Genomic DNA, 13261 nt, shown 5'->3' with positions numbered 1-13261 from the left:
GCATAGAGGACCATAAATTAAGTCTTCAAACTCAATTCCACACACTTCACATCAAGTTAGAATCTAATCCTCTACTCATCCCCAAGAGTGAAAGAAATGAAACCCTAAAAAAGGCTGAACCCATCATGATAGTAAAATTGATAGCTATAGACCAAAAGGGAGAACATCAGCTTGATGGGAAGAACTAAAATTTTTTTGCTAGGTAAGTGAAAAGATTTTATAAACAAGCATCAAACAAACAAAGCACAAACGTGCATTAAAAGGTATGACCAAAATAGAGACGACACAAAAACAACTCCCTCTTTTAGCAAAAACTCAATCATTCAACAAAATCAATTCAAGACATAACACCTATATCTACATACAACTCCAACTACAAAAACAGATTTCTAAGGAAAGAACTTTTCAAGGTTTGATTGGATTTTTTCTTTGCACATGGTCCAAAAGCAATGGTGCAACTTGAAACCTTCTTACGTCTTTTGCTCATAAAGGATCCATACCATCTTAAAAAAGTTCCCCTACCATGCCAGATTGCACCCAATAAATAGTAAAAAGCAATTGTTAGAGGACCCTTTTCTTGGCACAATGAAGAAGGATGTGATCAATCGATTCTTCTTCAATTTACAATCCATTTTCGAAAAGCTACTCTTTCAGTAGTGTATCACCAACTCCACGTACACCAAAGAGCCTTATTAAGCAATGAAAGTCATTTAATGCCCAACCCCTTTTCTCCTTACAAACAATCAACCACTTCACAAAACGCAACTTTTTCTCCAAAAGCCCTGCCTCCCTAAAAGAAATCCCTTTGAATCTTCTCAAGCCTTAACTTAACTTTCCTCGAAATATTGAACAAAGATATGAAAAGTATATGGGTAGACTAGATAATATACTCCCGATTAACATAAGCCTCCTTCCTTGAGAGATGTATTGCTTTTTCCACATTGATAGCCTTTTCTAAAACCACTCTTCCACCTCCTCCTAGGTTGCCATTAATCTAAATGATGCTCCTAAGGCTAAACCCAGGTAAGTAGATAGAAGCTCTCCTACTTCACAACCTAGTTCAAAGGCCAAGTCCTTTGCATTCTCCACCTAACTAATTGGAATAAACTTGTTTTTTTCTAAGATGATTTTCAAGCTTGCTATAGTTTCAAATCACATGAGCAACCAACTTAAACAAACCATTTAATCTTGGAAAGCCTCACAAAAGATTAAAGTATCATCTACAAACAACAAAAGGGATACCTCCTCCTCCTCACCACATCTTCCTCTCACCCTAACTCTCAAGAACAAACCTCCCTTCCTACCCTTCTAAGGAGGCAACTCTGTGCCTCCATTGCAACTACAAATAAATAAGGAGTCAGAGGGTCTCCTTGCCTCATACTTATGGAGCTTTGGAAGAAACCATAATGGTTGACATTAACAATCACTAAAAACTTTATAGATGCACCATTTAATCCATCATTTTTTACCAAAATTCATCTTTTTGAGAACTCAAAGCAATAAACTCCAATTGACATGATCATATGCCTTTTCAATGTTTAGCTTACACATGACTCCATAAGCATTGCTCTTTCTATGGCTTCATTAGCTATTAGAACTGCATGAAGGATACATCTACCCTCTATAAAAGCATTCTGAATTTTGGAGATCACTTTGTCCACCACCTTATTTAGTCTCTTTGCCAAAACTTAGCTAGGAGCTTATACAAACTACCTACCAAACTAATAGGCGTAAAGTCTTTCAGATCCTATGCACCTCCTTTCTTTAGGATTAACACTAAAAACATAGCACCGAGACTTTTTTTCAAACTTCCCTCAATCATAAAACTCCTTGGAAAACCCCATCACTTCATTATCCACAAAATCCCAACCTAATTGCTAAAATTTCATTAAAAACCTATCCAGTGTTGGAGCCATGTCCTCATTCAACCCCATCAAACCAACAAAACACCTCATCATCTAAAAACGGCTCCTCCAATTATTATGATTACTACCCCTCTAAAATTTCAAAATCCAAGTTGTTGATGCTAGATCTCCACTCTTTTGTATCAAATAAAGAATTGTGAAAAGCCAATTCCACACACTTCTTTAACTTGCTCTCCCGAAGGAAAGCCCCATTAATTTTAATCCTAGCTAAAAAAATTTCTTTCTTCTATGAGCATTAGCCATTTTATGGAAGAACTTAGTGTGAGAACCATGGAGAAAGCTAAGGGTTACTAATTTGGGAAGGTGAACAAGAGGCTGATAGAGAACTTCCTCCCATTTGATTATGTTCATACGATGTACATATAGCATAACTTACAACAAAGAAACAAATCATTACATGGATACATAGAAGAGGTTCATGAATTGGTGGATAGAAATGAAATTTTTGAATCAAGATCTAGTAGCATGGTTTGTTGGAGTTCTAAAACAAATCATTCGAAAGTTTAAGCTTGTACCCATTTTGGACCATTTCAAATGCTTTCCAAAGGACTTTGATTGTTGAAAGTAAAAAATAAGAAATAATAAAAAAATGTTTTAGAAGAAACACAACCATTGTGAGGGCTAGAAATGTTTCCAGGTGAGATAACTTTAATATGGTGTCATCATGGGGCATTTAGTGTTCAATGTAATACACAAGATATTCGGTAAATGATCTAATGTTGAACTTGGAGAGGATCCATTGTTGGAGTTGGGAAGAAGTTCTAAATTTCTAATATGTTTAGAACTGTTGAAATAATGCCAAAGTTAGGATTTTAATTTAGGAAAGTATTTTAGGAATAAAAAAGGAGAGATCATTTAGGATATTTCCTTATGATTCAGTTTCCTAATTTTAGGAGAAAATTAAGCTAGATTGATTTTTTCTTATTCAGTCATTTGTGTATATATATGTGTATGGTGTGTACCGAATATAATATAAAGGAGTTCAGAAATTCATCATGGTATCAGAGCCAGTTTTCTGAAACCCTAATCCCTTCTGGCCACCTCTTATTCAGGCCATCACTCATTCCGGCCAAATCTCTCTGGCCATCTCTCAATCCGACCATCTCTCTCTCTGGCCATCTCTCATTCCGGTCATCAGTCCCTATTCTCAGAGTCAAGGGAGAAAACGTTTTTCGGTCGGTCGAATCGTCGTCAAAAAACATTCACACCCGGCAACTTTTCCGGCGAACTTTCCGGCGACGGTTTTTTCTACACCGCAAGGAGCGCCTGGAGGAGATCTCCAATTTGTCCCAAAAGCACCGGAACCAGAAACCCATCCACGCGCGTTTTTCCGGCCGGCGACTGCATCTCATGCGCCGGCGCGTGAGGGCGCGTGAGCCACTTTCCGGCGACGCGCTTCCTCCTCCAAGCTCGCCTGACGCCGACCAGCCACCCTTCTTACCTGTTTTTGCCATCCGAGCCCTGCACGTGCCTCTTTTGGGGTTCTTTTGCTTCCGTGGACCCTTCGATCAGTTTTTTCCGGCGTCCTCCGGCTATTTTTTCTCAACTCCAATCCCTGCACGTGCCTTGGGAAGTGTTCTTCTACCTTTCCGGTCCATGACAAAATACGGAATGACATCATCACAAGTATCCAGCGTCACGTCACCAGAATCAGGGGGCAGATCTGAAATTCCAAACCTTGGTGGCAATGATTCCTTTCCTATTCTCATCACAGGACACAAATTAAATGGCCATAACTATTTACAGTGGTCACAATCTGTGTTGCTGTTCATTTGCAGTAAAGGAAAGGATGAGTACCTCACTGGAGAAGCAGCCATGCCAGAAACTACAGAACCAGGTTTCAGGAAGTGGAAGATTGAAAACAACATGATCATGTCATGGCTTATCAATTCCATGAACAATGACATAGGAGAAAATTTCTTGCTGTTTGGGACTGCAAAGGACATATGGGATGCAGCCAAAGAAACTTACTCAAGTTCTGAAAATATTTCAGAACTTTTTCAGGTTGAATCAGCCCTACATGACTTCCGCCAAGGAGAGCAGTCAGTTACTCAGTATTATAACACACTCACAAGGTATTGGCAGCAACTTGACTTATTCGAGACCCACTCATGGAAATGTTCGGATGATGCAGCAACATACAGGCAAATTGTGGAACAAAAGAGACTGTTCAAGTTCTTCCTAGGACTAAACAGGGAATTGGATGATGTTAGAGGCCGAATCATGGGCATTAAACCCCTTCCAAGTCTCAGGGAGGCTTTTTCAGAGGTTAGGCATGAAGAAAGTAGAAAGAAAGTGATGATGGGATCCAAAGAGCAACCTGCCCCAACATTGGATGGCTCTGTCCTTGCTGCTCGGTCATTTAATAGTAGTGGTGGAGATCGTCAGAAACGAGATAGGCCTTGGTGTGATTATTGTAAGAAACCAGGCCATTATAAGGAGGCTTGCTGGAAGCTTCATGGCAAACCGGCTGATTGGAAACCAAAGCCACGGTCTGACAGAGATGGCAGAGCACACGTGGCTGCCAACTCTGAGAGCACATCTGTTCCCGAGCCGAGTCCATTCAACAAAGAGCAGATGGAGATGCTACAGAAACTATTAAGCCAAGTTGGCAGTGGCAGTACTACCGGGATAGCCCTCACTGCTAGTCGAGGAGGAATGAAGCCGTGGATAGTGGACACAGGTGCTTCTGATCACATGACAGGAGATGCTGCCATTCTTCAAAATTACAAGCCAAGTAATGGTCATTCATCCGTCCATATTGCTGATGGTTCAAAGTCAAAAATTGTCGGGACAGGTTCTATAAAACTTACTAAAGACTTATATCTTGACTCTGTCCTCCATGTTCCAAACTTGGATTGTAATCTTTTGTCCATTAGCAAATTGGCTCGTGATCTCCAATGTGTTACTAAATTCTATCCAAACTCGTGTGTTTTTCAGGACTTGAAATCGGGGAAGATGATTGGCAGTGCTGAACTGTGTTCCGGGCTCTACCTCCTCTCATGTGGCCAATTCTCAAACCAAGTCTCTCAAGCAAGTTGCGTACAGTCTCAGAGTATGTTAGAGTCTTTCAATTCTGTGTCAAATTCTAAGGTCAATAAAGATAGTGAGATTATAATGTTACACTATCGCCTTGGTCATCCTAGCTTTGTTTACCTTGCAAAATTGTTTCCCAAATTATTTATCAATAAAAATCCAGCATCTTATTACTGTGAAATTTGTCAGTTTGCAAAGCATACTCGAACAGTATATCCTCAAATCCTATACAAACCTTCGACTGTTTTCTCTCTAGTTCATAGTGATGTGTGGGGTCCCTCCCGGATAAAAAATATTTCTGGCACTCGATGGTTTGTGACATTCGTTGATGATCATACTCGGGTAACATGGGTTTTCCTTATGAAAGAAAAGTCAGAGGTCGGGCACATTTTTCAAACCTTCAATCTTATGGTTCAAAACCAATTCAATTCCAAAATTCAAGTCCTCAAGTCAGATAATGCAAAGGAATACTTTACTAGTAGTCTCAGTACTTATCTTCAAAATCACGACATTATCCACATAAGTTCTTGCGTTGACACCCCACAACAAAATGGGGTGGCTGAACGCAAGAATAGACATCTCTTGGAGGTTGCCCGGTGCCTTATGTTTTCCTCTAATGTTCTAAACTATTTTTGGGGGGAAGCTATTCTCACAGCTACCTATTTGATTAACCGTATGCCATCCAGAGTGCTTACCTTTCAATCCCCACGTCAACTTTTCTTAAAACAATTTCCTCACACCTGTGCCGCCTCTTCTGATTTACCACTCAAAGTATTTGGTTGCACGGCATTCGTTCATGTGTATCCTCAAAATCGTAGCAAATTTGCTCCTCGAGCAAATAAGTGCATTTTCCTAGGGTATTCTCCAACCCAAAAAGGGTACAAATGCTATTCTCCAACCAACAAAAGATTTTACACCACCATGGACGTCTCTTTCTTTGAACATGTCTTCTTCTATCCCAAATTTCATGTTCAGGGGGAGAGCATGAATGAACATCAAGTTTGGGAGTCTCGTCTTGAGGGTGTACCTTCTTTTCACTCAGAGTCACCAAATCCTTCCCAATTCGCGCCCACTGAGTTGTCCACACCCATGTCGTCATCAGTCCAGCCAGCCCAGCACACAAATGTTCCTTCTCCCGTGACCATCCAGTCTCCCATGCCTATTCAACCTATAGCCCCACAACTTGCTAATGAGAACTTACAAGTTTACATCAGGAGGAGGAAAAGACAGGAATTAGAGCACGGATCACAGTCAACATGTGGCCAATATATTGACTCCAATTCAAGTCTTCCTGAAGAGAACATAGGTGAGGATAGGGCTGGAGAGGTGTTAATTCCCAGCATTGATGATTCTACTCTGCCGATTGCATTGAGGAAGGGTGTTAGGAGATGTACAGATCATCCAATTGGGAATTATGTTACGTATGAAGGGCTATCACCATCTTACAGAGCATTTGCTACTTCTCTTGATAATACTCAGGTTCCCAACACAATACAAGAGGCATTAAAAATTTCAGAATAGAAGAAGGCAGTACAAGATGAGATTGATGCACTTGAGAAGAATGGGACGTGGACTATCACAGATTTGCCGGTTGGGAAGAGACCTGTGGGGTGCAAGTGGATTTTCACCATAAAATACAAAGCAGATGGATCAGTCGAGAGATTCAAGGCTCGTTTGGTAGCTAGAGGGTTTACACAATCCTATGGGATAGACTATCAGGAGACTTTTGCTCCTGTTGCAAAACTAAACACTATCAGGATTCATCTCTCATTGGCTGTCAATCAAGATTAATGCTTGCAACAACTGGACATAAAAAATGCGTTTCTAAATGGTGACCTAGAAGAGGAAGTCTACATGGAAATACCACCTGGTTTCGAAGAAAGTATGGCAAAGAATCAGGTTTGCAAACTCCAAAAATCCTTGTACGGCCTTAAACAATCTCCCCGAGCCTGGTTTGATAGATTCACAAAAGCAGTCCTGAAGCTGGGCTACAAACAAGGTCAGGCTGATCATACTCTATTTGTCAAGAAGTCTCATGCCGGGAAAATGGTCATATTGATAGTCTATGTCGATGATATTATTCTATCTGGGAATGATATGGAGGAATTACAGAATTTGAAGAAGCATTTGTCAGAAGAGTTTGAAGTTAAAGACCTTGGAAACTTGAAATATTTCCTTGGTATGGAAGTGGCTAGATCAAGGAAGGGAATTGTAGTCTCTCAAAGAAAATACATACTCGATCTTCTTAAGGAGACCGGTATGCTTGGATGCAAACCAATTGATACTCCTATGGATAGTCAGAAGAAACTTGGTATCGAGAAAGAAAGAACACCGGTAGACAAGGGGAGATATCAGCGGCTTGTCGGGCGCTTGATTTATCTCTCACATACTCGGCCAGATATTGGCTTTGCAGTGAGTGCTGTAAGTCAATTCATGCACAGCCCCACTGAGGAACACATGGAAGCAGTCTACAGAATTCTTAGATATTTAAAAATGACACCAGGGAAAGGTCTATTCTTCAGAAAGACAGAGAACCGTGACACTGAAGTATACTTAGATGCGGATTGGGCAGGAAACATCATTGACAGGCGGTGCACTTCTGGATATTGTTCTTTTGTCTGGGGAAATCTTGTTACCTAGAGGAGTAAGAAGCAATCAGTTGTAGCCAGAAGTAGTGCAGAAGCTGAGTACAGAGCTCTTGCACAGGGAATCTGTGAAGGGATTTGGATAAAAAGGGTTCTTAGTGAACTGGGACAAATGAGTTCATCTCCAATTCTGATGATGTGTGATAATCAGGCAGCTATAAGCATAACAAAGAACCCCGTGCATCATGACAGGACCAAGCATGTTGAGATTGACAGACACTTCATCACAGAGAAGGTGACTAGTGAGACGGTTAAATTGAACTATGTTCCTACCAAGCACCAAACCGCAGACATCCTCACCAAAGCTTTACCTAGGCCTAACTTCGAAGACTTAACTTGCAAGCTGGGATTATATGATATATATTCTCCAGCTTGAGGGGGAGTGTTGAAATAATGCCAAAGTTAGGATTTTAATTTAGGAAAGTATTTTAGGAATAAAAAAGGAGAGATCATTTAGGATATTTCCTTATGATTCAGTTTCCTAATTTTAGGAGAAAATTAAGCTAGATTGATTTTTTCTTATTCAGTCATTTGTGTATATATATGTGTATGGTGTGTACCGAATATAATATAAAGGAGTTCAGAAATTCTGCAAGAACAACAACTCAGAATCCCAAGAATGTTGGCTTTGGCTATTTTAAATGTGGTGAGGAAGGAGATAGGTCTATGAGACTCTTAGAAAGCATCTGTTAGACATTAGGGTAAGGGAAGACAAATTTTGAAAGAGAACCACTCTATGGTGATGTTTTGGGAAGGACCACAATGATGAAATCCAATATGATGACAAGACTAAGGCTCTAGTCATTGTGAAATAGGGTGGGGCGAACTGCAAAAATGATTAAACCAAAGAAAACTTTTGAACAGATAATAAAAAAAAAATACAATAAACAATAACGTTTGTTGAATCAAATAATGAAGCACTTCTAAACACAGTTATGTGAAGGGAGAAACAAACAGTTCAAATCATATTTCGAATTAAGTAATCCCAATGAATTGTAGTTACAAATTATAAAAAATCAAAATACCAAATAGTTTAGTTAGTAAACACAAGCTTTGAATTTTGTGAAATTTTATTTCATTTAAAAAAATTTACCAAAAAAAAAAAGCAATGTTTAAAAAAGAAAATATCAATAATTAAGGTTGAGAAGCTTTTTGTTTACAAATTTGGAGTTTGCCTTCAGTATAAAAACCTTCCTAATCCTTAAGTAGTTCACAACACATTAGTGCCTTATGATCCAAGTTTTTTATGAAGACACTATTTTTTTATTTAAAAAATAGAATAGAATAGAACCCTAACTCCCTTATTGTTAACAATTAAATAAAGATAGAACTAAGAAAAATTGACAATCTTCTTAAAAATATCCATGTTATTATTATATGAAATACCAATTACAATGTTAATTGCAACATACAACTGAAAGTGGAATCAAAACCAAGGGGAACCCACCATTAAAAAACTAGCCAACAAAATATTTAGAAAATTATTAAAAATAAATAAATCTATTAAGAAAAAGATATAATAGAGTATGAATTTGATATAAACTAATGAGAGGTTGAAAAAACGAAAGAAAGTAGGAAAATAGTTTCATAAAATCCCCCTGAGCTAGACCATCAAAATGAAAAGATTAGCTAAGAACTATGATTTTCCATAGTACATGTACAATTGGTGGAAAGGTGTGTAAACCATAAAATAATCATCATAGCAGGATTAGTGAAAACATGCTGTCTCAAGAAGTCGCAGACAAGCTCAAGTAAAAACTGAGCATACAAGGTTATACTCGTTATCATGGTTCTAGAAGGGTAAAGAGGTAACATTCACTCAATGTTATCTTGTTTCAATTTCGATTGCCATAATATACCATGAAAAAATAAGTACAACATTATGGCGATGGACACATGCCATACATCATTTGGGCAATCATGGCAATATGATAGAGAAATCGACCATGGAAGGACCTCTTTTTACACAAATAATATGAAAATAATTTTGAGACCTATGTGACAGAAGTCTAGTTCAATCGTAATCTAAGGTGTGGATATCAATTTTCTTTCCAAGGCCAAGTTTGTTTTGGGACCCTAAGGTTTGAAAATTTTATACCATAGTGGCTAAAGAAAGATCACAACCCCTTCTTCCAAAGGGCATAGAGACATTGATGAGAGACAAAGTAGAGGTCTTCCCTACTGATCTCCCTGAGGTTTCCTCCAACAAGGTATATTCAACACTGCATTGGCTTTACTTTGGCATTTACTTTACCTAATAAGGTGGCTTATAGATTGAGCCCTAAGGAGCATAAGTGTTGAACTGCTAAGTTATTGAGTTAATGGAGAAAGCATTGATTAAAGAAAGCATGAATTTGTGCACTCTAACAGCCCCATTTGCACCAGAAAAGCATTCTAAAAGTCCAAATGTAACCAAAAGAAAAAAGGCCAAAAAAAAGGAAAAAAGAAAAAAGAAAAAAAAAAGTATAATAGATAAAGGAAGACACCATATCTATCTATATATGTAAGCTCCTAATAAATTATTTGTAGTCATTGGGTGAATATTTTTTCACAAGTGCAGGGTACATTTCTAGCTAGTGGCTTAAAACAGTACGATGTGAGCCTTTATGTGGGTGTTAGCTATTAGTGAGGTATCAGACTTTACTTATCCTTGCCTCTAGGCTGTGCCTTGAGGCTGTCTTATTGAGCATAGTCAAAGGCCACCTTCAATGTGGAAGATTCAATACCACAGTAAATATAACAGAAGGATGTATTACAAATAAAAGATTTAGCAGAGATGATACCATTCCAAGATGATACATTGTATCTGCATAGTCTGTATGGCCATCTCCCAGAACACGCCTCTTTATCTGCATGATCACAAGGTGATACAGAGATTAGAAATTCGTATTTGAATCAAATAGAACAAAAAAACCATATACATAGGCAGTATAAGGATCAGAATTTAAGGTTTAAAGTTTATTTGTGCTGAAACTAAGGAAAAGAAACTATCATCTCAGTCAGAAACAGAAATAAAATAATAATAACAATAAGTAATACTTTGCTTCACTGGGAATGAATTTTCATCTTTTTTCCATAAAACATATATATTTGAAATAAAAATAAAAATAAAACGGCACAGGTAGCATTGCAGATATACCTTTAAAGCACGCTGTCCAAGGAATTGTTGAGCAGAGAAACAATAACGTCAGAATACAATCAGTACATAAACTATCAAAGCTGCAAAAGGACTAAAATCTCTTAAAACAGAGACTAAAATTTATCCTTAACCAAGAGCATGAGATCATAAAGCAATCAACTGAAGAACTGTATCCAAAATTATTCCTAGGCATAGTTGAAATCTTTAAAATAAACCAGTGTGGATGAATATGAGAAAGGCAGAAAGGATGAACAGAAACTGAAACTGCCAATAGCACAACGATTATATATTATCACAACAAACAAAATGGAAGGAATGCAGCAAGTAAAGAAAGTATTTGTAAGCATAGCAACAATGCTAGAAAGGAGAGAATGCTGATGTACATGAGAAAGCCTGAAAGGATACAAGAAAATTGGAAAAGTACACAGGTCACAATGCTTCCATATATTATCAGAATAAACAAGAAGGAAGGAATGCAATGAGTCATGAAACAGTTCATCCTATAACGTACCTGCTAGTCTGAGTAGGCAAAAATATAGCTATTTCATGAATCCCCCAACAATCTATGTTAAAATAAAGTAGGAATGTTCAAAGGATAATGCATAAAAACAACATAACCTCAAACCAGAACTTAAAGCCTTACATAAACCACTTGGGTTCACCTAAACAAATCATTTTCACCACTCTACACAATAAGAATCATAGCAAACTCTATCTTAAGTCATAATGTTGCTTCTTCAAACTTCAACCTTCCCTACTTGTAGCCTTCGTCTTGCTCTTGCAATGCCTTCAACTTGAACAAAGTCAACATCTTTTCAGCATGGTTAATAATCTTAATTATAAGTGAACAAATAATCTGAACCTACCAGTCCCATCTTATCCTTAATGGTGCTACCTCAAGCTTTTCATAAATGCATCCAAAATCCTTTCATGCATTACAATCATTCATGATCCATTTCAATTACCTAATTTTATGGAATAATTGTTCTTGACCACTATTCTACACAAAGCTTGCCCAGCCTAATATCACCAAAAATTTTTGCCTTTCATTGATAATTAATTATAATTGCACAAAACTTGTTATGCACAATGTACTTCATCCATACATCTCTAATTATATAGGAAACATCCATCTCAATATTGTTGGAGCTGGTAATGTGTTGCCTCCAATTGATCACTAAAAGAAGTGTACCTGAAAAAACAAAGTCAATCCTGAAGTGGTTCCCTAAGATAGATCCTTCAATGTGCAAGTTTTTCACAAAAGAATATTTCCCATTTATAATAAGTGAGTCATAGTAGTTAAATACCTTCTTCTTGATAAGCATTGATGGACGATAAAAGATGGTTACATCTCACATTTCTGGCTATTGATATGGCATTGGTTTTCTTGCACTTTGTTTCATTTTGCCACTTAAGTGTTTGCGTTGATTAATGTGCATGAGGACATTTTAGGAGAAGATTTATTGCCTCTAGGGTTTCTTCTATCATCTATTTGATTTCCTTTCCCATTGAAAGGGCTCTCAATGCTCACAGAGGCTATATTTTTTAGAATATTTTTTTCTTCTCTTTCAAGTCCTCGAAAGAAACCTTATTCCATTCTTTTAATTTTGATTTGACATATTGCAATCTTTTCATGAATTTATGACCTTCCCATCCTTCATCCTAAAACTCTTTACATCACAGATTGAATCTTTCCTTCAACTCTAGGTGTAGCATATGTTTTCAAACTTAAAAAGAGTTGGACCTCACTTAAAATGATTGGTATTTAAGGGAATAGAGGCATTGAGGGAAATTTTGCTCCCACTCATTTGAAAATAAAAATCTATTTGATCCCTTACAAACAAGGGATTCTTGCAAATTTTGGACCAGGTGAAGAAAGCACTCCTAAGAGGAAGGCCAACTAACTTACTTGCTCTAATGAAATCATTAAAGTCTCTCATGCTAAGGGAAAATCAAGAACAATCTGTTGGAAAATCTGCCAGTTGGAAATTCTGGTAGATTGTGTTGACTATTTTTCCAGCCCATATGAGTTGTAATAATTGTATAGTTGTACATAGAATCTTCTAGGATTTTTTCCTTTCTTAGCATTCTTCACTTATCTTATTTATCTTTGATAGCATGATCGTAGGCATTATTTCCAAGGCTATTTTTATACAATTATTCTGTATATATTCATATGTAATCCTATACAAAAAAGGAAGCAGAAAGCATTTCAAAAAAGGGTTCTAGATCTGAATGAAAACATGGTATCAGAGCTAGAATTTTCTTTGCCTAATCACTAGCATTCCAATGTCCCATACCTTGATTGCCAGGAGGAATTTTTTCCAAAGTTTTTAAAGGCGAAAGCGTAAGGCGAGGCGTTTTTGTGTTTGTGAGGCGAGGCATAAGCCTCGAGGCGTTGAGGCGTAAGCTTTTTGAGCCTCACATTATATAATTAATTAATATTTTAAAATATATAAAATAAAATAGCATAAATAAAAACATGAAAACAATTCATTAGAATCATAAAAAAAAAC

General features: G+C 37.4%; 1 protein-coding gene across 6 annotated transcripts in view; it reads right to left on the bottom strand.

Annotated features, from left to right (window-relative positions):
* The window catches only part of LOC100263535 (uncharacterized), a 91647-nt gene that overhangs the window by 26568 nt on the left and 51818 nt on the right, over positions 1–13261 (bottom strand). For all 6 annotated transcript variants that reach the window (XR_002031799.2, XR_787529.2, XM_010661989.3 and 3 more), the window contains exons 7-8: positions 10746–10757; positions 10390–10455 (exon numbers count right to left, since the gene is read on the bottom strand). Coding sequence is in view for 4 of the 6 variants with exons in the window: in XM_010661989.3 (XP_010660291.1) it covers positions 10390–10455; positions 10746–10757 (78 nt within the window). In the remaining 2 variants the exon portion in view is untranslated. The remainder of the gene's footprint in view (positions 1–10389; positions 10456–10745; positions 10758–13261) is intronic.

The sequence above is a fragment of the Vitis vinifera genome, chromosome 14 (assembly GCF_030704535.1).
Source record: "Vitis vinifera cultivar Pinot Noir 40024 chromosome 14, ASM3070453v1".
NCBI classification, from domain to species: Eukaryota; Viridiplantae; Streptophyta; class Magnoliopsida; order Vitales; family Vitaceae; genus Vitis; species Vitis vinifera.
This window is presented reverse-complemented; position numbering and strand designations above follow the sequence as displayed.